The sequence below is a fragment of the Carassius gibelio genome, chromosome B7, assembly GCF_023724105.1.
Source record: "Carassius gibelio isolate Cgi1373 ecotype wild population from Czech Republic chromosome B7, carGib1.2-hapl.c, whole genome shotgun sequence".
Taxonomy (NCBI): Eukaryota; Metazoa; Chordata; class Actinopteri; order Cypriniformes; family Cyprinidae; genus Carassius; species Carassius gibelio.
The window spans coordinates 1668587-1691157 of record NC_068402.1 but is presented as its reverse complement, the minus strand read 5'-3'; the positions used below and the strand labels follow the sequence as shown (position 1 = coordinate 1691157).

Below are 22571 nucleotides of genomic sequence, written 5' to 3'. Positions count from 1 at the left end.
ATGATAAACTTCAGACATTGCAGCAAATACTGCTACTTTCTGATGAATAAATACTTACGATTATATTCTTATCTTATATAGTCTACTCTTGACAAAACACTTTTCCTTTATGAAATATTTAGGTTCTCTGAATGATTTACACAAACATAAAACATTAGAATGGTTATTAGAAAGAAAGCAAATGTTTTATGTAAAGTTTATTCCTATAAATGAAACTCAGAATAACATTAGCTGTTTAATAACATTGCTGGCAACCATTAATGATCGAGTTAGACTAATGAACTCTAATGAGTGTCGAACTGCTTTCATCTGTGATGTGAGGATGTGTGAGTTTAATAGATCAGGCCTAATGTGAACCATAACCACGGTGAAATCACTGTGACTGCCTGGATTATTAGTGTTTATTATTAATACAGCATTAACCACTGCAACACGTGTGTGTGTGTGTGTGAGAGAGAGAGAGAGAGAGGTGTGTGTGTGTGTGTGTGTGAGAGAGAGAGGTGTGTGTGTGTGTGTGTGTGTGTGTGTAGATCTCTTTATATCTGAGGTGTATCAGGTTGAGCTGTTCTCAGAGCTGATCAATACACTCATCTGTAATGTGATCGCTGACACACGTCTGTCTATCTTTGTGTGTGTGTGTGTGTGTGTGTGTGTGTGTGTTTGTGTGTGTGTGTTCAGTTATCATGCAGGTGATAATGTTTCTGATGAATTTAGTTTAACAGCTCAGTGTTCACGTGAGCTCCATGAAGCAGTGCAGTGAAGTGTGTTTGCTTCTGATGATGGACCAGTGTCTCACACTGCTGCAAAATCAGTCTGCAGATCTCAACGGCTCTCGGCATGAGTGTGTGTCTGGCCTGCCCGCCCGCTCAGCAGCTGACACGTGTGTGTGTGTGTCTCATGATGTCTGCAGGGAACGTCATCGCATAACTAAACAGCTTCAGCCTGTGCAGCATCAACACATTTCAGAGCCAAACTGAGCAGATGAGCCTACCAGACACAACACACACACACACACACACACACACACGTAATAATTGGTTTATGATTCCTTCATCTTTTGTAATGATCCTGTAGATGAATGAGCACATCTGGATCTGCTGCCTGAACAATCACATCAGCTGTAATCGATCAGACATCTGAAGGAAATACAGTTATTAATTCTTCCTCAGATGCATTTGCATTATCAATAAGCACTTGCAGCAGACAGCCAATCACATTACAGTGCACTAGATGGATGTGTTACCTCCCAGTGGGAATTGTATTTTTATTATTATTGTAAATTACGTTTTAATTTATTATTATTGTTATTATTATTAATGATGTGTTATTGCTAATTATAATTATAATGCATTATCATTATTATTTCCTAATGCAGTGTTCAATTTTGTTCTGCACATTAATGAACATTAGCAAACTTGAGTAGCAAAGTGGGTCTCCTGTATAATTCAGCACACACGCACACGCACACGCACACACACACACACACACACACACTGATGTTTCCAGCACATGTAGATTATGTTATGCCATATTACTGTATTGTATTACTTAGATGTATATTTTGCCTCTGTAAATCTAACTTTATCTTATCTTATTTTATTTAATTTCTAACTTATAGAAATAAACTTGTTAAATCATCTAAACCAACAACATGTATGTTAGACCCTATACCATCTAAGCTCTTAAAAGAGGTGCTTCCAGAAGTCATAGGTCCTCTTCTGACTATTATTAATTCCTCATTGTCATTAAGATATGTCCCCCAAAATCATCAAACTGGCTGTTATTAAGCCTCTCATAAAAAAACCTCAACTTGACCCCAAAGAACTTGTTAATTATAGACCAATCTCGAATCTCCCTTTTCTGTCCAAGATACTAGAAAAGGTGGTATCCTCACAATTATATTCCTTCTTAGAGAAAAATGGTATATGTGAGGATTTCCAGTCAGGATTTAGACCGTATCATAGTACCGAGACTGCTCTCCTTAGAGTTACAAATGATCTGCTCTTATCATCTGATCGTGGGTGTATCTCTCTATTAGTTTTATTGGATCTTAGGGCTGCGTTTGACACAATTGACCACAACATTCTTTTGCATAGACTTGAACACTTTGTTGGCATCAGTGGAAGAGCATTAGCATGGTTTAAATCGTACTTATATGACCGCCATCAGTTCGTAGCAGTGAATGAAGATGTATCATATCGATCACAAGTGCAGTATGGAGTACCTCAAGGCTCAGTACTCGGGCCGCTACTCTTCACGCTTTATATGTTACCCTTGGGAGATATCATCAGGAAACATGGTGTTAGCTTTCACTGTTATGCTGATGATACGCAGCTCTATATTTCTTCGCGGCCCAGTGAAACACAAGCAATTAAAAAGAATAACAAACTAAATACAAACAATATGACAAAAAACTACAGAACAAATAAATAATGCTACATTAATTGGTATAAAAGTAAATAAAAATGTTTAAAACACTGCTTATACTTCACCATGTAAATCAAAAATATATGTGATCCTGGACCACAAAACCAGTCATAAGGGCCGATATCTCGAAATTGAGATGTAAACATCATCTGAAAGCTGAATAAATAAGCTTTACATTGATGTATGATTTGTTAGGAGGACAATATTTAAAAATCTGGAATCTGAGGGTGCCAAAAAATATCTAAATATTGAGAAAATCACTTTTAAAGTTGTTCAAATTAAGTTCTTAGCCATGCAAATTACGATTTTTGTCATAAAAGTAAAATTGATATCTGTGGCCAATACAATGTATTTTTGGCTATTGCTAAAAATATACCACAGAGACTTAAGACTGGTTTTGTGGTCCAGGGTCACATATTTTGTCTTAAGTTATAAAAGTGAGACCTAAATTACTGTGTTTACAATTATACTTACAAGACATGCATTTTGACATACAAATGTGTGTATTTAACTGTTCAAGGCCAATAAAGCTGCAAAAAATAATATGGTTCAATACTTCTGCGCTCTCTGAGAAGTGTTTTCACATGCGTATCACCCACCCCAAACTAAAATACTGATGCACCAACACAATCCTCCACCTGTGCTTCAGTATTTCTCTACACGTTAGCAACACTGCTCCACTAAGCGCTTTAGCACAGGATTACTGCTGTTAGCATGTGTTAGTACTGTTGTTTCACCTGCAGCTGCTGAAATCACTCCAGAACAATCATTAGAAACACTGCAGAGGCACGAATCTTCATTAACATGCATGAGGAGAGAGAGAGAGACGGATAAAACAAACACCAGCTGCACACACATGAGAGAGAGATGAAGAACACCGCAGACGAGAGTCAGGAACCGATTCAATCGACTCAGTCCAGCTCAGAAACATGACAGACAGCTTGAGTTTAGAAAGCTTTTATGCATTTATGAATCAAGACCCACAACCTTACAAATGAATTAGACTCCCAACTGCTCCAACCCAAATGAGTGGATCTCTCTTAAATGACCTTGACTTCCAATTTAACTTATTCACTGAAATGAATTGAACTAAAAAAAACAAAAAAATAAAAATAAAAAAACAAACACAGTGTGAAGAGTGGAGCAGGCCGAGAGCCGGTGGAATGAAGGATGATGAGCGATGAACGATTGAAGTCTATCTATAAATTGGATACCACAATCATCCAAATAAATCGATTCACCAACATTATTTACACTACCAATAATACAAATTAATTGCATTCATATTCATTCAAATTAAATGAGTCATTAAAAGGAACTGCACTTCCAATTACCCAAACAAGTTAAAAGACTAAGGTGATTTTATTCTCTCATTCTTCCAATTCAGAATTGATTCTCTAAAGTGAATTAGATTTCCAGTCAATCAGAGGAATTGATCCACTATAATGAACTGGAATTAAATCATCCAAACTAATTGAATCACATTAATGAACTGGACATCCACCCAACTAAAACAAATAAAGCTACACACACTAAAATGAAACTCTTACAGAAGACTCACATTTGATTTGTAACTCAAAACTGATCACAGCTAAAATATTAACACACAAAGTCCAAAACTTACCAGAGACTGTCTCTGACTCATGTACTGTTGAATGACCAGCCAAGCATCATGGCGCCCCTGTGTGTGTGTGTGTGTGTGTGCGTGAGTGTGTGTGTGTGTGTGCGTGTGTGCGAGAGAGAGAGGTGTGTGTGTGTGCGTGTGTGTGAGAGAGAGAGGTGTGTGTGTGTGTGTGTGTGTGTGTGTGTGAGAGAGAGAGGTGTGTGTGTGTGTGTGTGCGTGTGTGTGAGAGAGGGGCGGAGCTCCATACGGGAGATTGACAGGTGTGCTGATGGATTCTGGGAGTTGTGTTCACCTGCACACGCAGCAGAAGCGAAGCGTTCTGAGTGTCCTTAAAAAACACCATCAGACCCACTCAAGGACACCCGAAGAGTGGTTGCTATGGGTAACCAGGCTAAAAAAGGGAGTGAGTGAGTGAGTCCGTGTGTGTGTGTGTGTGTGAGAGAGAGAGAGAGAGAGAGAGCATGTGTGTGTGTGTTATTCTCATGATAGTATGCTCCATAACTACTGTACTGATATTTAAAGGAGAGATGTTATAATTAGATGAAATCTCCAAGTACTTCTCATAAGACTCTGCTATTATCTAATAGTCCTCGTTTGAAGCTCCATGTGAAATCACACACACACACACACACACACACACACACACACACACACACACACACACACACACACAGACCCTGTAACAAACACTGTCATTTCTGAGCAGCACTGAAGGTGTTTCTGTAAAACTGAAGTCAGACAAGCAAGAGGAACCAGAGACTCACTCAGTTTTAGGCTCCTCTCTATATGACCAGGACCAAATCAAGCTGAGATCTGCTGAACTCGCACCAGTGAACCACTCACAGCGAATCCAAATAATGAAAGAGCCACAGGATCTCGGACTGGACACTTCGGCCGAAATACAGATCATCTTCTCTAAAGAGCTTCTGAACGCTTAGAAAACATTAGTCTGATTCAGTGAATCAATTTAGTGAATCAGTGCTTAAGACAGTTCATTCATTATCATTAATCTGTTTGAGAAGAAACAGAAATCATTCTGTCACGAAAAACTCCAGTTATTGTTTATTAGGAGTGTGTGTGTGTGTGTGTGTGATAATCAGATAGAGTCTGGAGACGACAGATTGAATCAGTGACTCATAAACACACACTCATACGTGGAATCGGTCATGATCATCAACAGAAGTAAACAGAAGAACAGAGATCCACTCAGCACTTTTTAAATAAGTGTGTGTCTGTGTGAAAAACATCCTCTCAGATTCACACACACATTCAAACAAGAGTGTTCAATAGCCCTGACTACAGACCGCAGGATCAATATCCATCGATACTGGCCTTGAACCTCCACTGGGCATCAAACACACACCATCAGTCCTTCAGATGAACATTCTCTGATCAGATCAGCAGATCAATCCCTCTCTCTGCCTGTGTTTCAGCTGCTCTCACTAGCAAACACACATCTCTGCTCAAACTGATATGTGTAAGCAGTAATGCTTTGCTGACAGCAGCACTGGAGCTGCATGAACTAAACCAGATCACCAACATCTGAGCTCACGTCCAATTCAGAAAGAAAATCTGTGCTCAAACGGATCAACTGCTGACACGAGCCCATCTTCTGAGGAGCTGTGTGTGAGACACGCTAAACACACACTGCAGAGGATGATGAAATATCTCCCAGAGGACGGCTCCATGTGGACTTGCATCAGCAAACACTGCAGACACAGCTCCCACGGACACGAGCAGAAGAAGCTAACACTGCGCTGACAGACAGACAAAACATTTACGTCATGATTTTCAGCAGGAAACCTTCTGAGAACATTCTGACAAGGTTCTCTCAAAGTTACTAATGAAGACTCTCAAACAGCACCAGCCATCACCAGTTCTCATGTGATTTCTGACATCAAACCTGATAGGAAGGAGAAACGTGACGTTCTACTAAAGAGATAAAGTCATAGGGGTTTGTTTTTGAATGATTGGTCCAGGTCAGACATGAAGCGGCGTTCACACCCACTGAACTGAAACACCATCAACATGATGCGGTTCAGCACAGGGTCAGTGTTTCAGGGGACAGACACTCTGATCCTGCTCCCAAGGGTTCAGCAAACCTTCCGGCACAAAATCTCAAAGAATAATCATTTTCACTTCTCTCAAGCTGTTTTCTTGTTTTTGCTCTCCCCGAGGGTCCTGCTGAACGTTCACCCGGAGCCGAGCGCGAGCTGTCAGACTCCAGTGAGTTTAGGGTTCCAAGGGATGCCGCTGTGTTAATTATGCAAATTCAAATAGCTTTACACACGAAAGATGCACGAGAGGAAACTGCAATCTGATTATGCATGCAATGACTACTGAGAGAAAAGTGGTTTGTGAGCACACACTGAAAAATAATGTTTCCTTTTGGAGTATAGCAGAGCCATAGAAGAACCAGCTCTGGTTTCCCAAAGAAACGGAATGAACAGTTCTTAAAAGAACCATGTGTTTCTAAGCATGAAGAATATTTTAATAAGAACATATGGTTCCATAGATGTTTAAAGGGGTCATCAGATGCCCATTTTCCACAAGTGGATACGATTCTTTAGGGTCTTAATGAAAAGTATATAACATACTTTGGTTTCTCAATGGTAGTGAAAAAAAACAACAACATTTTTTTACCCTGTCAAAATCAAGCCTTTTTAGTCCATGTCTCTTTAAATGCTAATGAGGTCTGCTGTCCCCGCCCCTCTCTTCTGTGGGGTGAAGAGCCATTCTCATGATACGCTTTACTTTAGCCGCAGAACTTGCTAACTAGCATGTTATTACGTCATGCGTTTTAGACCACATGCGTTTAAACTCCTGATATAGTGTTTCCTGAGCGCACACATCTGAAGCACGTGCACAGAAAGTGGCTGTCATTCGACATAAGTACTAGACTATGTTTGCTTTAATGTGTTATTGCACTGAAACTGTCAAATACACTCAAGTTTATGTTAAAATCACAAAGGAGTTACAAAAACAGTTGGTTATGTCTGTGAAGGTAAACAGCTGGGAAATAAATTGCATGTTTATTTTAGATCTGCGTGGCAGCGGTGTAATATACAGTAAATAAATCAATAAATCCACTGTTGTCTGGTGTCCTCTGAGGCTGGGACTCTACTAGTGTTCTGTGAAGCCAGAGACAGAACAATTAGCATGTTTTTGCTCAAACGTGCGCCAAGGCATTAGAACTAGTACACCATTGTGACTTGTGAAACACAGTGGTAACACCGTGGGTTGAAACGTGCAGATGAAGAGGTTAGAGAGATTATATTATAACATGATCCCCTTTATATGTCACAGAGAAGTGAAATCTGATGCATTTGTTTTTACACAACCTTGCAAAGACAGGCTCACCAATGTTCACCTTTTCTGGGTTGGTAGATGCTCTGGGGACCTAATTACAGAACTTAAATATCAGATTCTCATGATGTGTCACTCTTAAGGTTCTTCATGGAACCCTTGACGACAATAAAGAAACTACTTTTAACAGTACAGGTTTGATTTCCAAACACCACCAGAATGAAGCAGGTTAGTAATCCACTGACTAATGTGAACCGCGCCATGGACACGATCAAACAGAAGATCTCATAACTGATAATCACCAACTCGACGACATTAACACCCGACTGAAACCAGACAGAAAGAAATGTGTTGAGGAGTCTCTATTCATATCACACATTAACACTAGACTGCATTAGGAACTGACAGACTCTCTTCTGTGAAGCCTCTACGAACTCAAGCAGCACAAAGGAAGATTATTCCTTACATAAATCTGGATTTATAACCATGGTCCAGAACTCAACATCACTGAGCTCACAGAAGTCCGGTTTTAAGGATTCCTGAAGCTTAAACTGTAGATCAGCGGTCCCCAACTACAGTCCTGCAGGCCCCTCAGAACTGAACACGTATCTCTTTTGTCTGACACAGCTATTTCAGGTCTTGGAGTGTCTGTTAATGAGCTGATGACCTGAATCAGGTGATGGTTAAATCTGCATTGCTGGAGCAGCAGGATCAGGGTTGGGGGAACCAGTGCTGTTGGTCATGGCTGGGTTCCCAGGGATTGCATAGATCAAAAAAATAAAAAATAAATAAAAACCAACACCAGGAAGTCACTAATGTTCCAAAACACATTCATTCACTGGCTGCAGGAGAACAAGCCCGTGGCCTCCACCATTCACAAAGAGAACAAACACTGACTCCAGAATCACACCTTCCTTCACTGGCACCTACCGTGACTTCCCCTCGTCAGGAAGGGCATCCGGTTGATGGCGATGGGCACGGTGCCGTGTTTGTTGTGGAAGTGGTGAACATGATGTGTGGTGCTCAGACTTGATGAAACTCTAGCAGAGACCGCGGGGCCCGGGAAGGTGAGCAGCGCCAGGGACAGAACCAGCCGCAAAAACCCAGACACGCTGGTCCAGAAGACCCGGGGCGGAGCTGCCACTGGGGCTCGTGGGTAAAGCACTAATCCACTGGACAGAAGCAAAGCCCTGAGGGCGGAAGACAAAGTGGGAGGGGCCTCCATGCCACGCCTCCTCACGTGACAAAAACAGGAAGACATTTCAGACCGAGCCAGTATCCATGGTTTCTAGATTCCCGCAGCTGGGAAAAATGCCTTGATCTTGGTTGTTTAGGATCATCAAAACTGCAAACCAAAAAAAAGCAAACAAACCTTCAGGAATAAAAAAAACTATTCCAATTTCCACGATGCACTCCAACGGTCAGGTCAAGTACCCTTCAAAAGCAAAAAAAAAAAACTAATCTAACTAATAACCGGAAACACTAAAACTTCAAGTTTGAAATGAAAAAGCAAAGAAAAGCCTCAACCAAACTAGAATCCTCCCAAATCTGATGAGTTGATCCTCAAGTTTGCCAAGAGGTTATCCATGCACAGTCCGAGACACACGCCATCCTGGAATACTCCCACAGACGGAGAAATCTTGAATTAAAAACAAAACCAACCGAAGAAAAACAGAGAATGAGCTTCCCAAGGGACGGGAGGAGAAACGAGACGCAGAGAGACGCTGGTCCAAAAGACAGATTCCTCTATTAGATGATCAAACCTCCAGAGAGGAGCAGAAAACACAGAGACGTGAGCTGAAACCAGAAAACATCCAAAATAAATCGAGAAGGAGGGACACAAGCCTCTGGGACGGAAAGAGGAAAACAAGGATCTGGCCGTCTCTTCTCAGCTTCATCACCGAATCGAGCCGCTCCTCTTCCCTACGATCCACGGCTCTGATTAACTTTATCTTCCTGTCGGGGTAAATCCGTTCTCTCCATTCGTGCTCAGTCCCGGTGTTCTGCGGCGGAGAGCTAATGAAACGGACCCTGCAGCACCTCTCGCTGATCCAGCGGCTAGAGACGGCAGAGATGCGCCAGAGAGACCAGGACAGAGACAGAGACGGAGATCTGGCAGTGCTGAAGCTGAGGAGACGCTCCGCTCATGTGCAAGCAAGCCTGAGACTGAGAGAGAACGAGCGAGACACAGCTGCGCAGAGAGACGGAGGAGGTGGGAGGGAGGGAGAGAGAGAGGGAGAGAGAGGGAGAGAGAGGGAGAGGGAGAGAGAGAGAGAGAGAGGGAGAGAGAGAGGGAGAGAGAGGGAGGGAGAGAGAGAGAGAGAGGGAGGGAGAGAGAGAGAGAGAGAGAGAGAGGGAGAGAGAGGGAGAGAGAGAGAGAGATGGAGAGAGAGAGGGAGAGAGAGGGAGGTGCTCAGGGAAACACACACCGGTTACTGGTGTCTACTCTTGGTGACTAATTTAGTCGCAGTAAAAGCTGATGAACCACTGTTTCACACACATCCACAACCACAGAAAACCAGAGATGATCCTCTGAGAAAAACACACCAGTAATCTCAATCACTTCTCATCAGATGATGTGAGCTGGTTATCAAATGTTGGTCCCTGATTTAAGATTCTTCAAATGAATTTCAGGAAAACTAACAACTGAGTGCTCTCTGAATTCTCTGGAGAATGTTCTAGAATGTTCAATTCAAATATACCAATGTACTAGTAACTATGATAAAGATTAAGCAACATAGGGGTATTATACTGTACATCACTAAAACTAAAACCTTAACAAATGATACTTGAAAATAGAATATATTAAAATATTAGTTATGTTTATATATATATATATATATATATATATATATATATATATATATATATATATATATATATATATATATATATATATATATATATAAATAAAATATTACAAAAATATATATATTGATATTTAATATTAATATATTTTCTATCCAATTTTATTGTGTTACCTTCAGTAAAAGTGTGGGTATTTTATTGGCATTTTTTATTATTATTATTTAGTATCATTAAAATTATTGAGTTATATAAAAAAAAAAAATAAACATACAAAATTACTTTATATTATTTAATAAAATAATTATTACAAAGCATTTTGTGTTTTGATTTTGGTTTTTGGCCAAGTGCCGAATATTCGGTTTCTGTTTCAGTGCATGAAAGTGCATGGGTCTACAGGAACAAACAACGTTTATCACTGAAGAAGAAGAAGAAGAAAACACAAACTAGTTACATGGTTAATTATGAAAGAAACACTTGGAGCCTCTCTGCTAAAAATAAAGCTAAAGGTGTAAATATGAAACGGCTCTGAGCTGTGCAGAGCCGCTGTGATACGAGTGTGTAGGAGGAGCAGAAGTGGGATCGCTAGACTCTTCTGATGCAGATTAATCCCACTTACATCTGAATATGATTCCTCACGACACAGACACGGTGATGATGAGAGACCAGCGGATCTGCAGGAGCTCATGCAAACATGCTAAACAGCTCTGAGACGTCTGCAGGAGTTTGTGTTTTGAAGAGGCTCATGTGTGGAAGGCAGATTTGGTTTCACGAGTCGTATCTAATCTTCACTGGATGGGGTCTGGACCTGCTGCCGGTCGCTCACCTGCGTCCCACCGCAACAAAAGCCAGCAGACACGCGGTCGCAGCAGCTAACAGGATTACACACAGCTGATCTGAGCAGCCTTCCCCGTCCATTACACGCTCCACCAACACGCCGGAGGAAACACACTCGCTTATCACCACTGCAGTACTGACCGAAGTACACACATCCACCTCAGAAGTTCACTATATATACAGTCAAACCTAAATGTATTCAGACACCTTCAACATTTCTCACATTATCACCGTTTATTTGCTATAGTTAATGGTAATAAAATATGCCAAGAACTCACCAAATTCATCTTGATAATGTCAGATAACTTTGATAGAAAGGTATGTGATGGAATTGAAGCACATATTTAGATAAGACCGATTTAGCTCAACCATTTACCAAGCAGTGCTTGATTTCGTTCAGTCTGTGGTGTAAGAAGGCCAATAATTAGCAATTTAAGAAAACACACTTAAGCAAAACGTTCAGCTCGAAGTGTCCCAGTTTTTGGTCCCAAATTTGTCTCAGTATCCACTGTATGATCATTTTTTTGGAGTATAATATGTCACAGTCCACATTATTTTGCTATTCTCACTTACATAAATTAACTAGTGTCCTGCACCCATGAGGAAAATTAAATAGATAAATAATATATATCTGAATCCTCCAATACTGGGTTTGTACTCATTCTGTGGGCAAATGTGTCCCAAAAAATAGGTAAGTACACACACACACACTAAAACTAAACACTTAAATCATAAAACTCACGCACAACTTTCTCTTCACAACAAATGTGATTCATTAAAGCAGCAGCCAGCAAAAAATGATTATTTTCAAGAAATTAACCTTTCGAATGCCTTCATTTGCTAATCACACACTTAAACGAGTCTCCTTTATGAGGTCAGTTGAAGAAACTCAAACAATTGTGTCCATTCTCTCCTCATTAATTGTGTTTCTTAAAATAGACTCATGAAGATGTTTATTAAAGCAGCTCCATATTTCATATTAAAGTGTTCATGAGCAGTTCAGCTGTTTCCAGACTCAGAATCCCACAGTAATAAACACATTACATCTGTTATTGTATCAGCGCTGTGAGTTAGAATTAGTTAGTGAGTGAGAATTGTATTTTAATGTTTAATTCACTGCAATATTTGTTCTAATGTTATAGTCTACACTGTGTTAATAGCAACCTCCCGCAACGTTCGGTAAAGAAGTAGTTCACTTAGAAATACTTATTCTGTAATTATTTACTGAATCTCCTGTTACCCTTGCTACGTGTACTGCGTTTAAGCTAACTGAGACTTGTTATAGCACTTATATATCATTGCTCTTTTGTTGATTTTGATTGCTTCCACTGTCCTCATTTGTTAGTCTCTTTGGATAAAAGTGTCGCTAAATGACTAAATGTAGGTCAGTCAACCATCACTAGTACTGGTGCTCATGATCAAACCTCTGACACAGAGTTAAACGTCTTCAGGGAAACACCCCAGCATCCTCCCAAAACTCTGACACTACAGAACAACCTAGCAACCACCCAGAGCACCCAAGCAGCTGCATAGCAACCCCCCAGAATAACGATGGCCACAGCTCCAATCAAGAGATCTCAGGAGAATCATCACGATAAGAAACGTCTGAGTCTCTCTCCGATCTTCTGATGAATCCGATCAGGCGTATCTCCATCCTTCTGTCACATCCTCTTCCATTCCTCATCTTTCACATGGGCTGCTCCTGTCAGCCTTCCCACAATCCCCCTCTGCTCTCCTAATGAGCTTCTCTCCTCTAACGAGTTTACACTGAACTCATCACACACAACTGGAAGAGACACACGTGGGCTTATGAAGCTGACACCAGCGCTCACTAAATAAATATATTAATAATAATAATCTGGGTAAAGGATCTCCTGTCAGCTGATGTGTTTAACAGTCAGAGCTGCTCATCTGATCTGATGGGAGTCTGTGTGTGTGTGTGTGTGTGTTAGAGCGGGTGTTTTCACTCCACTGCTCTCTGAATCTCTCTGTCACAGACGAGTGTTTCGCCGCCAGATTGGGCTTCTGTCGAGATGTTAATTTAAGGCTGATGCTAACAGCTTTGCGGCTCATTCCACATGATCTGCTTCCCTCCGGCGCGTCTGCGTCTCACACACATCTGTGAGAGTCTAACGTCTCCAGACATCAAGTCCATCTGAAGTTTCTGACCAGCACTGAAAAAGATCCTGGATGATGAAGGGAAACATCTCAACTCAGACTGAGACGAGAAAAAAAGAAAATAATTTTTTTTTTTAATTCTAATTAATTAACTTTATTGACTCTCAGGCACAAATTACTACTGAGGATTTAATCTCAGTAATTACATCACATCAGTTATTGAAATTAAGACCACAATTAGTTTAGCTCATTAATACTTGCTAAGCAAGCTCTATCTATCTATCTATCTATCTATCTATCTATCTATCTATCTTTGTTCCTAACTTTGTTCCTTTAAGTTTCTTTATGATTATGGCTGGTTTAAACCAGATGAGCATCTCCAGCTCAGTTATTTTGCATGTTTAATCAGAAACAGGACAGCGGTCAGACAGCGAGAGTTGTGGATATGAGACGAACAGCAGCACGAGTGATATTAGAAGTGATGCTAACGAGCCTGTGATGAATACTAGAGAGCAGCTTCTCTATGGATGTTACTCCACGAGGAGCTTCTACATCAAATGACACAACACTGAACACTCAGCTACAGCGAAGAACCAAACCAGTGTTCTGCTTCATTAGAACTGTTCAAACAGCGACATTCAGTCATTGATTTCATAACATCGTGACCGTCGTTTCATTTCATAATCATCTGATCTCTCTATTAGTTTTATTGGCTCTTAGTGCTGCGTTTGACACAATTGACCACAACATTCTTTTGCATAGACTTGAACACTTTGTTGGCATCAGTGGAAGTGCATTAGCATGGTTTAAATCGTACTTATATGACCGCCATCAGTTCGTAGCAGTGAATGAAGATGTATCATATCGATCACAAGTGCAGTATGGAGTACCTCAAGGCTCAGTAGTAGGGCCGCTACTCTTCACGTTTTATATGTTACCCTTGGGAGATATCATCAGGAAACATGGTGTTAGCTTTCACTGTTATGCTGATGATACTCAGCTCTATATTTCCTCACAGCCCGGTGAAACACACCAATTTGAAAAACTAATGGAATGCATAGTCGATATAAAAAACTGGATGACGAGTAATTTCTTACTGCTAAATTCAGAAAAAACAGAGGTGTTAATCATAGGGCCTAAAAACTCTGCTTGTAATAACCTAGAACACTGTCTAAGACTTGATGGTTGCTCTGTCAATTCTTCGTCATCAGTTAGGAACCTAGGTGTGCTATTTGATCGCAATCTTTCCTTAGAAAGCCACGTTTCTAGCATTTGTAAAACTGCATTTTTCCATCTCAAAAATATATCTAAATTACGGCCTATGCTCTCAATGTCAAATGCAGAAATGTTAATCCATGCATTTATGACCTCAAGGTTAGATTATTGTAATGCTTTATTGGGTGGTTGTTCTGCACGCTTGGTAAACAAACTACAGCTAGTCCAAAATGCAGCAGCAAGAGTTCTTACTAGAACCAGGAAGTATGACCATATTAGCCCGGTCCTGTCCACACTGCACTGGCTCCCTATCAAACATCGTATAGATTTTAAAATATTGCTTATTACTTATAAAGCCCTGAATGGTTTAGCACCTCAGTATTTGAATGAGCTCCTTTTACATTATACTCCTCTACGTCCGCTACGTTCTCAAAACTCAGGCAATTTGATAATACCTAGAATATCAAAATCAACTGCGGGCGGCAGCTCCTTTTCCTATTTGGCGCCTAAACTCTAGAATAACCTACCTAACATTGTTCGGGAGGCCGACACACTCTTACACTCTCTACATCATTGGCATCTACGCTAATATTAGTCTGTGTCTCTCTTATTCCGAGGTCACCGTGGCCACGAGATCCAGTCTGTGTCCAGATCAGAGGATCACTGCAGTCACCCGGATCCAGTACGTATCCAGACCAGATGGTGGATCAGCTCCTAGAAAGGACCTCTACTGCCCTGAAAGACAGCGGAGACCAGGACAACTAGAGCCCAGATACAGATCCCCTGTAAAGACCTTGTCTCAGAGGACCACCAGGACAAGACCACAGGAAACAGATGATTCTTCTGCACAATCTGACTTTGCTGCAGTCTGGAATTGAACTACTGGTTTCGTCTGGTCAGAGGAGAACTGACCCCAACTGAGCCTGGTTTCTCCCAAGGTTTTTTTCTCCATTCTGTCACCGATGGAGTTTCGGTTCCTTGCCGCTGTCGCCTCTGGCTTGCTTAGTTGGGGTCACTTCATCTACAGCGATATCATTGACTTGATTGCAAATAAATGCACAGACACTATTTAACTGAACAGAGATGACATCACTGAATTCAATGATGAACTGCCTTTAACTATCATTTTGCATTATTGAGACACTGTTTACCTAATGAATGTTGTTCAGTGCTTTGACTCAATGCATTTTGTTTAAAGCGCTATATAAATAAAGGTGACTTGACTTGACTTGACTTGATTTGATGAATCAGAGCAGTGTTAATCTGTGTAGTTCAGATCAAACACTGAGCAATGAACAGGAGAACAGAATCATCTGAAGAATCACTTCTTCAAATGGTTCATTCCAGTCTGAATCAGAGTCGGACACAAGCCGAGCAGTACAGAGACATCATGATGAGACGACCTCAATTAAATAGAGTTTAGTTGTTAAAGAAATAATCCAGCTTCAGCTTTTTTGGCAGCTTTTGTTTCATGGTGTTGTGAGCACAAATGATTCCCCACTGTTACAGTGAGTCACTTACACTGAACAGCAGCTCACTGTTTCAATCGTTCAGACACATCAGCTCAACAATGCCTAGTTAACCACTGAAAAATCCTTTCATAAACACTAAAATGATGAAAGATTTAAATAGAGCAAATAAGATTCAAGGTTTAACTGATGAACTGCATGTGCTTGTATAAAATAATATACATTTCATTACTATTTAATTCTGCTGTAAGTGATTCACTGTTTCCTCAAAGAAAATGTGTTTATGTATTCACAATTTGTACAAAACCTTCAGCAAATAGATCAAATCAATGAGTCAGCAGTGTAAAACACGGTAAATGATCACCACACGCCTACAGAACAAACACATCTGAAGCAGTCTATGAATCATGTACAGTCCATATGTTTAACTCAAGTCATAATGTGAACTCAGACTGAATGATCAATAATAAAGTGGTTTGGATGTGTTAAAACAGATTTTCAAACAGATTTTCAACACACACACATACATACACGCATATATATATATATAAACAACTGTTAAAATGAGCATAGCTTGAGTGTTAAAGCATATAGTTTTAAAGAGAAGTGAGTCTTCATGAATCAGTGTTTGCTCATCCTGACAAATGAAAACACCACAATATCACACAAACATCAATAAGCAATTAGCAGCGTGAGTCTCTGCTGAATAAACGCTAATCAGTGGAGTTAAGCGGCTTACAGCGTGCGGCTCTGGATCAACACATCCCTGATACAACACTCCTCAGGCCTTCATCTACAACCACCCCTTCAGGGAAACACTGTCAAACTCAGTTTTAAAATGCTGTCTTTGCCTATAATAATAATAATAATAATAATAATAATAATAATAAACAGCATTTTCAAAAAAAAAGACAAAAAAGTGACCTGGTATCTTACAACATCATCTTTTCTAGATTTTGGCCAAATTATAGGCTACAAAACAAAAGAAAAAAAATGAATGAGTGTGTGAATGTGAGGCAATTTGTGAAGCGCTTTGGAAGATCATGGGGTGTGTTGATAGCGCTATATAAATGCAGTCCATTTACCATATAGCTATACACACACACACATATATGTATACTATAGGCTATCTATGTTTCTTTAACTGTACTGTATTTTGATAATGAACAGGCAAATGTGTGTGTGTGAGGAATAGTCAAACACTGGGAGGTTACAGATACAGACCGGGACTCTTGGAATGCACTGCAAATGCAGTTAAAGTGCATTAATGATGGTCAACGGCTCATTCAAAAAGATGGAGATACACTATGCATCTTACAGCCATCTAGAGCACATTACAGTATAAACACCTCAACACAGTCATAATTCATCAGCAGATCAATGAGTGTTCAGCTGGAATAAATGCCTAGTGTTCATTAATCTGAGGGAGAGCCTGTAGAACGAGCATGTTTCTACTACACACTCAAATATACGTCATTAGGTTAATGATGAACACGACAGTAATAACAGAGACAGCAGACTGATTCTGCTCAGGACACACACACAGAGAGCTAGAGAGAGAGACAGACAGAGAGAGAGAGAGACACAGAGAGAGAGAGAGAGAGAGAGAGAGAGAGAGACAGAGAGAGAGAGAGAGAGCGAGCGAGCGAGCCGTCATCATTCACTCACAGCAGGGCATCAGAAACCCTTCAGAGAGTCATCACGCTGTGTGTGCTTCAGACCCCGTCATCTAAACCACTGTGACAGAAACTACCTAAACACATTACAACACACTCAGGCTGTGGGATGTGGCAAAACATATCACCATTTTTATTGTTTCAATATGATATCAAATATCAATATTTATCATGATATTCATCTTGAACAAAGCTTCACTGGATCTCACAGCGCTTGTCACTGAGTGTGTTCAGAAAGAGTTGGATGATATCAGCAGACAGATTTGGCTAGATCTTGAATCGCTTAAAACCTCTCTGGACTCTACCATTTCCAAGCATCGTCAAGAGATTAGTGAAATCAAGCTCAAGAAACTTAAGAGAGATACAGACTGGGATGGGTGTCTAACATTCAGCATCCACAACCAAACAGTCTGGCTCCAGTGCCTCTGATTCAGATTTCTTCTGCAAGCGGCCGATCAAACCATCGGAACAGGTCCAGGAACGTCGTAGAGGCAAGAGCGGTTCGAGGACGACGGAGACACAACAGCAGGCGCTCATCCAAACAACTCCCACAGTCTAGTTTCCATCTGTCAGATCATTCATTATACTCTGAATCTTCTATTCTCAGGAAGGGTTGTCTTATGAATTGTAAAAGTTCTTTTGAACTGAAAGGGTTCTTTTGCAGGGATGATCTCGTATTAGAGTCAAACACACGTAGCAAAACCAGAAGGTACTTCTGTCCTCAGACTACAAGTGCTTCCATTACTCATTTTTGTAAACTGATTGAACGAGATGTGGAGTCACTTTTTCAGTCTCCCGATTTAACAGTAAAGTATGACATCACTAAGGCAGAAAATAGAGCCATTCATAATCGGAGCAAAACGTCCGATGATGTCATCAAGCCTGCAGATGAGAGATGATGAACACATCTGAGACTGAAATCAGACGACACTTATCTGATGGTCAGATTTATAAGCTACAGCTGGATCCTGCTAAACTTTTCCATCTCTTTCTAAAGCCTTGGATCTGGTGATATCAGTGAGACTGAAAAGGTATATTTAAGATGTGACTCTCCAACAACGCCCAGTGTTGGGGGTAACACATTACAAGTAACGCGAGTTACACAATCAGATGACTTCTTTCAAGTAACTAGTAAAGTACCACATTACTTCTCAATTTAGAAGAAAATATCATCATTACTCTTTCCAAAAAACTAACGGCAGTTAATTGTTTTCCCATGCATTGACTGAAGGCTTGTGTTCTACTGTACAGACGTGAATTTACTTTTCCTTCAGCCTGAGGTTTATTCATGACACTTTTTGGTGTGAAAGGCTTTTACATGGACTATAAATAGAACTTCTTATATTAAAAACAATCAAGCCCTGCTCAGATTTATAAAGTAACACAAAAGTAATGTAACACATAACTTTCCATATATAAGTAACTAAGTAACGTTACTTTTTTAGGGAGTAACGTAATATTGCAATGCATTAATTTTGAAAGTAGCTTTCCCCAACTCTGACAACGCCAGAGATTTATATTTGACCTAAAGTCTCGTACTAATGTTCCTATAGTGTCTGGCATTGGATCATGCTGCATGTTCATGTTCGTTAATGTGATATTTAGCTCCTAAAATGCATTTTTTGTAACAATGTAGATTATTACCGACTGAGGTGTGACACTGTCTGGATCAGTTTGTGTGTTTTTGTGAGCGACACACTGTGAATATCTGTTCTCTCTCTCAGAACGTCTCGCTCCGTGTCTACAGAACACACAAACCTCACATCAGCACACAGCTTTCTTCCCACATTATTAATTTATCAAGCATTTCCCTCAAATAAGCCACTTCTTAAACATAGTTCCTGAAGATGAATCTGGGTTAACATCTCAGTGCCTTCTTAAAGGAACAGTACACCCTAAAATGAGCATCCATCATCATTATCATTACTCGCCCTAATGTCATTACAAACACAAACCCTTTAAAGACCCTTTAACCAACTTAAAAGAACCAAAAAGGCCATTAAAGTCTATGTGAGTTCATATTTTGACGTCAAGCTCATTTAATGGTGTTTGTTAATGTGAATGAAATGGAAAGTGAGCATGTGACGCTCAGTGACGAGGGAATCAGAGTGTGAGCTGGGACTGAGAAGCTTCAGCGGCTCGGAGTCACACACACAGTCAGATCTGCGTTTGTTTGCAGGATTACTGAACTTGTCCTTCATCCAGAGCGGCGCGTCCAGACCTGAGCGCTAACACGTCATTAGTGACTCTGTGAGGCAGAAACCAGGCAGATGGTGTGTGTTCCTCTCCAACTTTTGATCACATTCGAGTGCTAACTACACCCTAAACAAATGTGTTTCACATCGCTCCTCGTGGATCAGACGAGCAGCTGCACAAACGATTAGCCTCCGTCTCTCCGGACTCTGAGAGAAACACATCATAAACAGATGCATCGCCATATACTGCTGCAACACTACTGCTGCACACACAGATACTGCAGCACAACTGTGTTCAACACTGATGATAATCAGAAATGTTTCTTGAGCAGTTAATCATCATATTATTCTGATTTCTGAAGATCAAGTGACACTGAAGACTGGAGGAATGATGCTGGAAATACAGCGGAGCATCACAGAAATACATTACACTTTAACACAGATTCACACAGAACACAGATGTTTACACTGGAATGATGTTTAACATACATACACACACACACACACACACACACACACACACAGGGAGTCTCTCATTGGGATGTGAATGAGGTCCACATGAGTTTGAGAAGCTGAGCACAGTAATCTCAGGTAAAACTCAAACGATAACTTCTCTCTTTGAAGATCTGAGCACACACTCATCCTGAATCTCAAACAGTGTCCAGCCGATCTGTCCAATCATACATTCATTCTGTAAACGAGTGTGAGAAGCGTGAGCAGTGAGAGATTCACCATCATTCCAGCCAAACCTCACGCTTGACGAGTCTAGTTAACCAGCGCTGATCCGACACGGGTCTCCAGCTCAGTATCATCTCTGGAAGCTTTTAGAAACACTGAAGATGTGATGTCACCTGCTGCACAAACCTGACTCAGTCTGCTCTCTGATCTCACGGTTTCAAAATATCTGTCTTCTCCGTGAATATCTGTTCGATTGTCATTTATTCCTGTGATCAAACATTTAACTAATTTACTACTGCCTGTTCCACAGCAGTTAACTAGTTATTATAGTTAACTAAAGCTTAAACTAACACCACAGAAATAAGTACTATATACACAAAAACACAACACAATTAATACATCTTTACATTTTTAATTGCATATAAAGTAAAATAAACTAATTTAAAGTAAGAATAAAAACTTTGATAGTATCTCAGCAATACTAAAATTTAGAATTTATGCTGATCCTAATTTGACTAAATGCATTTTGAAAATATGATTTTTCTATAGATGCAAATAGTTAATAATAAGCTGCAATGATTTTCTTGAGTGCAGGACCTGTTTTATTTGTGTATGATGGAACATTTATATGAAATTGAAACACATAAATCTTACACGCAGGCCTGAACTTCACAGAACATGAGTAAATGTGACGGCTCTGATGCTTCAGAGGGGTTTATCTTCACTCGTCTCCTGATAGAAGCAGCTGTCTCCCCCAGTATCAGTGATATCATGTGTGTCGATCTGAGAAGTGCCCAGACTACTGCAGGCGTCAGAGAGACGTCCAGCTCCACTGAGACCCACTCTCAGACGTCTGCTCTGACTGGAGGAACGTGTGAAGCGCTGGCTCTGATTGGCTGTGACTGTGTCTGTGCTCTTCACTCATCGATCCCAGCGGAGGTTTCCACAGGAAGTGACATCATCCTCACACACAACAACAGCCAGCACAGAGCACACAACTCCTTAATAAATCCCTCTCCTGAATCTGACCAGCAGCGGTCTGAGACTCACACCGAGACGACTCCACTTCCAGCAGATCTCAGAGGAAGAGAGCTCACAGACGCATTCGATTCTCAGTTCAGCTCGGTTCAGCTCAAATGTTGTGTTCCCAGATCATTAAAACACCTCGAGTTGAATGAGTTTAGAACAGCATCTGAGCAGAGCAATAATAGACAAAAGAAAACTGATATTAAATAATGATTATGATACAGAAATCATGTAAAAGGTTTATTTGAAGAGTCTGTAAAGCCTGAAATATGAAACAATGAAACAAATATCTCATTTAAATGTAAAGGTTTATTGAAACTTAGATGAAATGTTGGAAAAATATTTCATGTTTTGCATCATATTTGATACATCGGGCTTTTATGGCTCGTAATCATCTGCAAAAACTATGCAATATGTTGCAGATGCTGATATTTATATGATGAAATTGTGCTGCGTTTAATGTTAATCAGAGATGTTCAGCAGATAGTGACATCAACTGATCTAAATATCAGCGGTCTCTCTATATCTCTGATAATGTCTCTCAGATGAGACTGAGACGATCCAAACATCATTGATCGTGATTATCTGCTGTCTGTGATTAACAGTGTTGAGCTGCGGTCAGTAATACTGATGAACCCTGACTCTCATCATTACAATCACAATCAATATCCATCTTCACACTACTGTGCTGAAGAAACCAAAACATACAACTCTGTGTGTGTGTGTGTGAGAGAGTGTGAGAGAGTGTGAGAGTGTGTGAGAGTGTGTGTGTGTGAGTGTGTGTGTGTGCATGTGTGCGTGTGTGTGTGTGCGCGCGGTGCTCCTGCTGGACTGAAGCTGTGGATCTGAGATGAAGCTGCAGCAGTCGTGATCCTCTGAGCTCAAACTCCACGAGATCTGATCTCTGACACACACACACACACAGACACAAACACACACTCCACCTGATAACGCAGTGTGAGTGACAGAGCACCAGGCTGTGTCTGCTCGTGTTCACTGTCCTGCGCTGATGTACTGGAGTCACTTCTCATTTGTTATATTATCAAGAAGCAATTACACACACTGGAAGAAAAGCCGGTCAACAGTGGAGACCATCAATCAGAGGAACCGCAGGCTCCTCCAGACACCTCCTCTAGCACTCAGTGTGTGTTATTCTGAGGGAGCAGCGGTTCACACACACACACACACACACACA

The 22571-nt window shown here is 40.6% G+C and overlaps 1 protein-coding gene across 8 annotated transcripts in view; it reads right to left on the bottom strand.

The window, feature by feature from the left end:
- Positions 1 to 22571, bottom strand: part of LOC127962221 (neurexin-2-like) — a 408062-nt gene that overhangs the window by 65767 nt on the left and 319724 nt on the right. The window contains exon 1 of one of the 8 annotated variants that reach the window (XM_052561737.1): positions 8288 to 8810. The exons of the other annotated variants lie outside the window; for them this stretch is intronic. Coding sequence (XP_052417697.1) covers positions 8288 to 8618 — 331 coding nt within the window. The 5' untranslated portion in view covers positions 8619 to 8810. Of the gene's footprint in view, positions 1 to 8287; positions 8811 to 22571 lie in introns of those variants that run through there. 8 annotated transcript variants of the gene reach the window in all.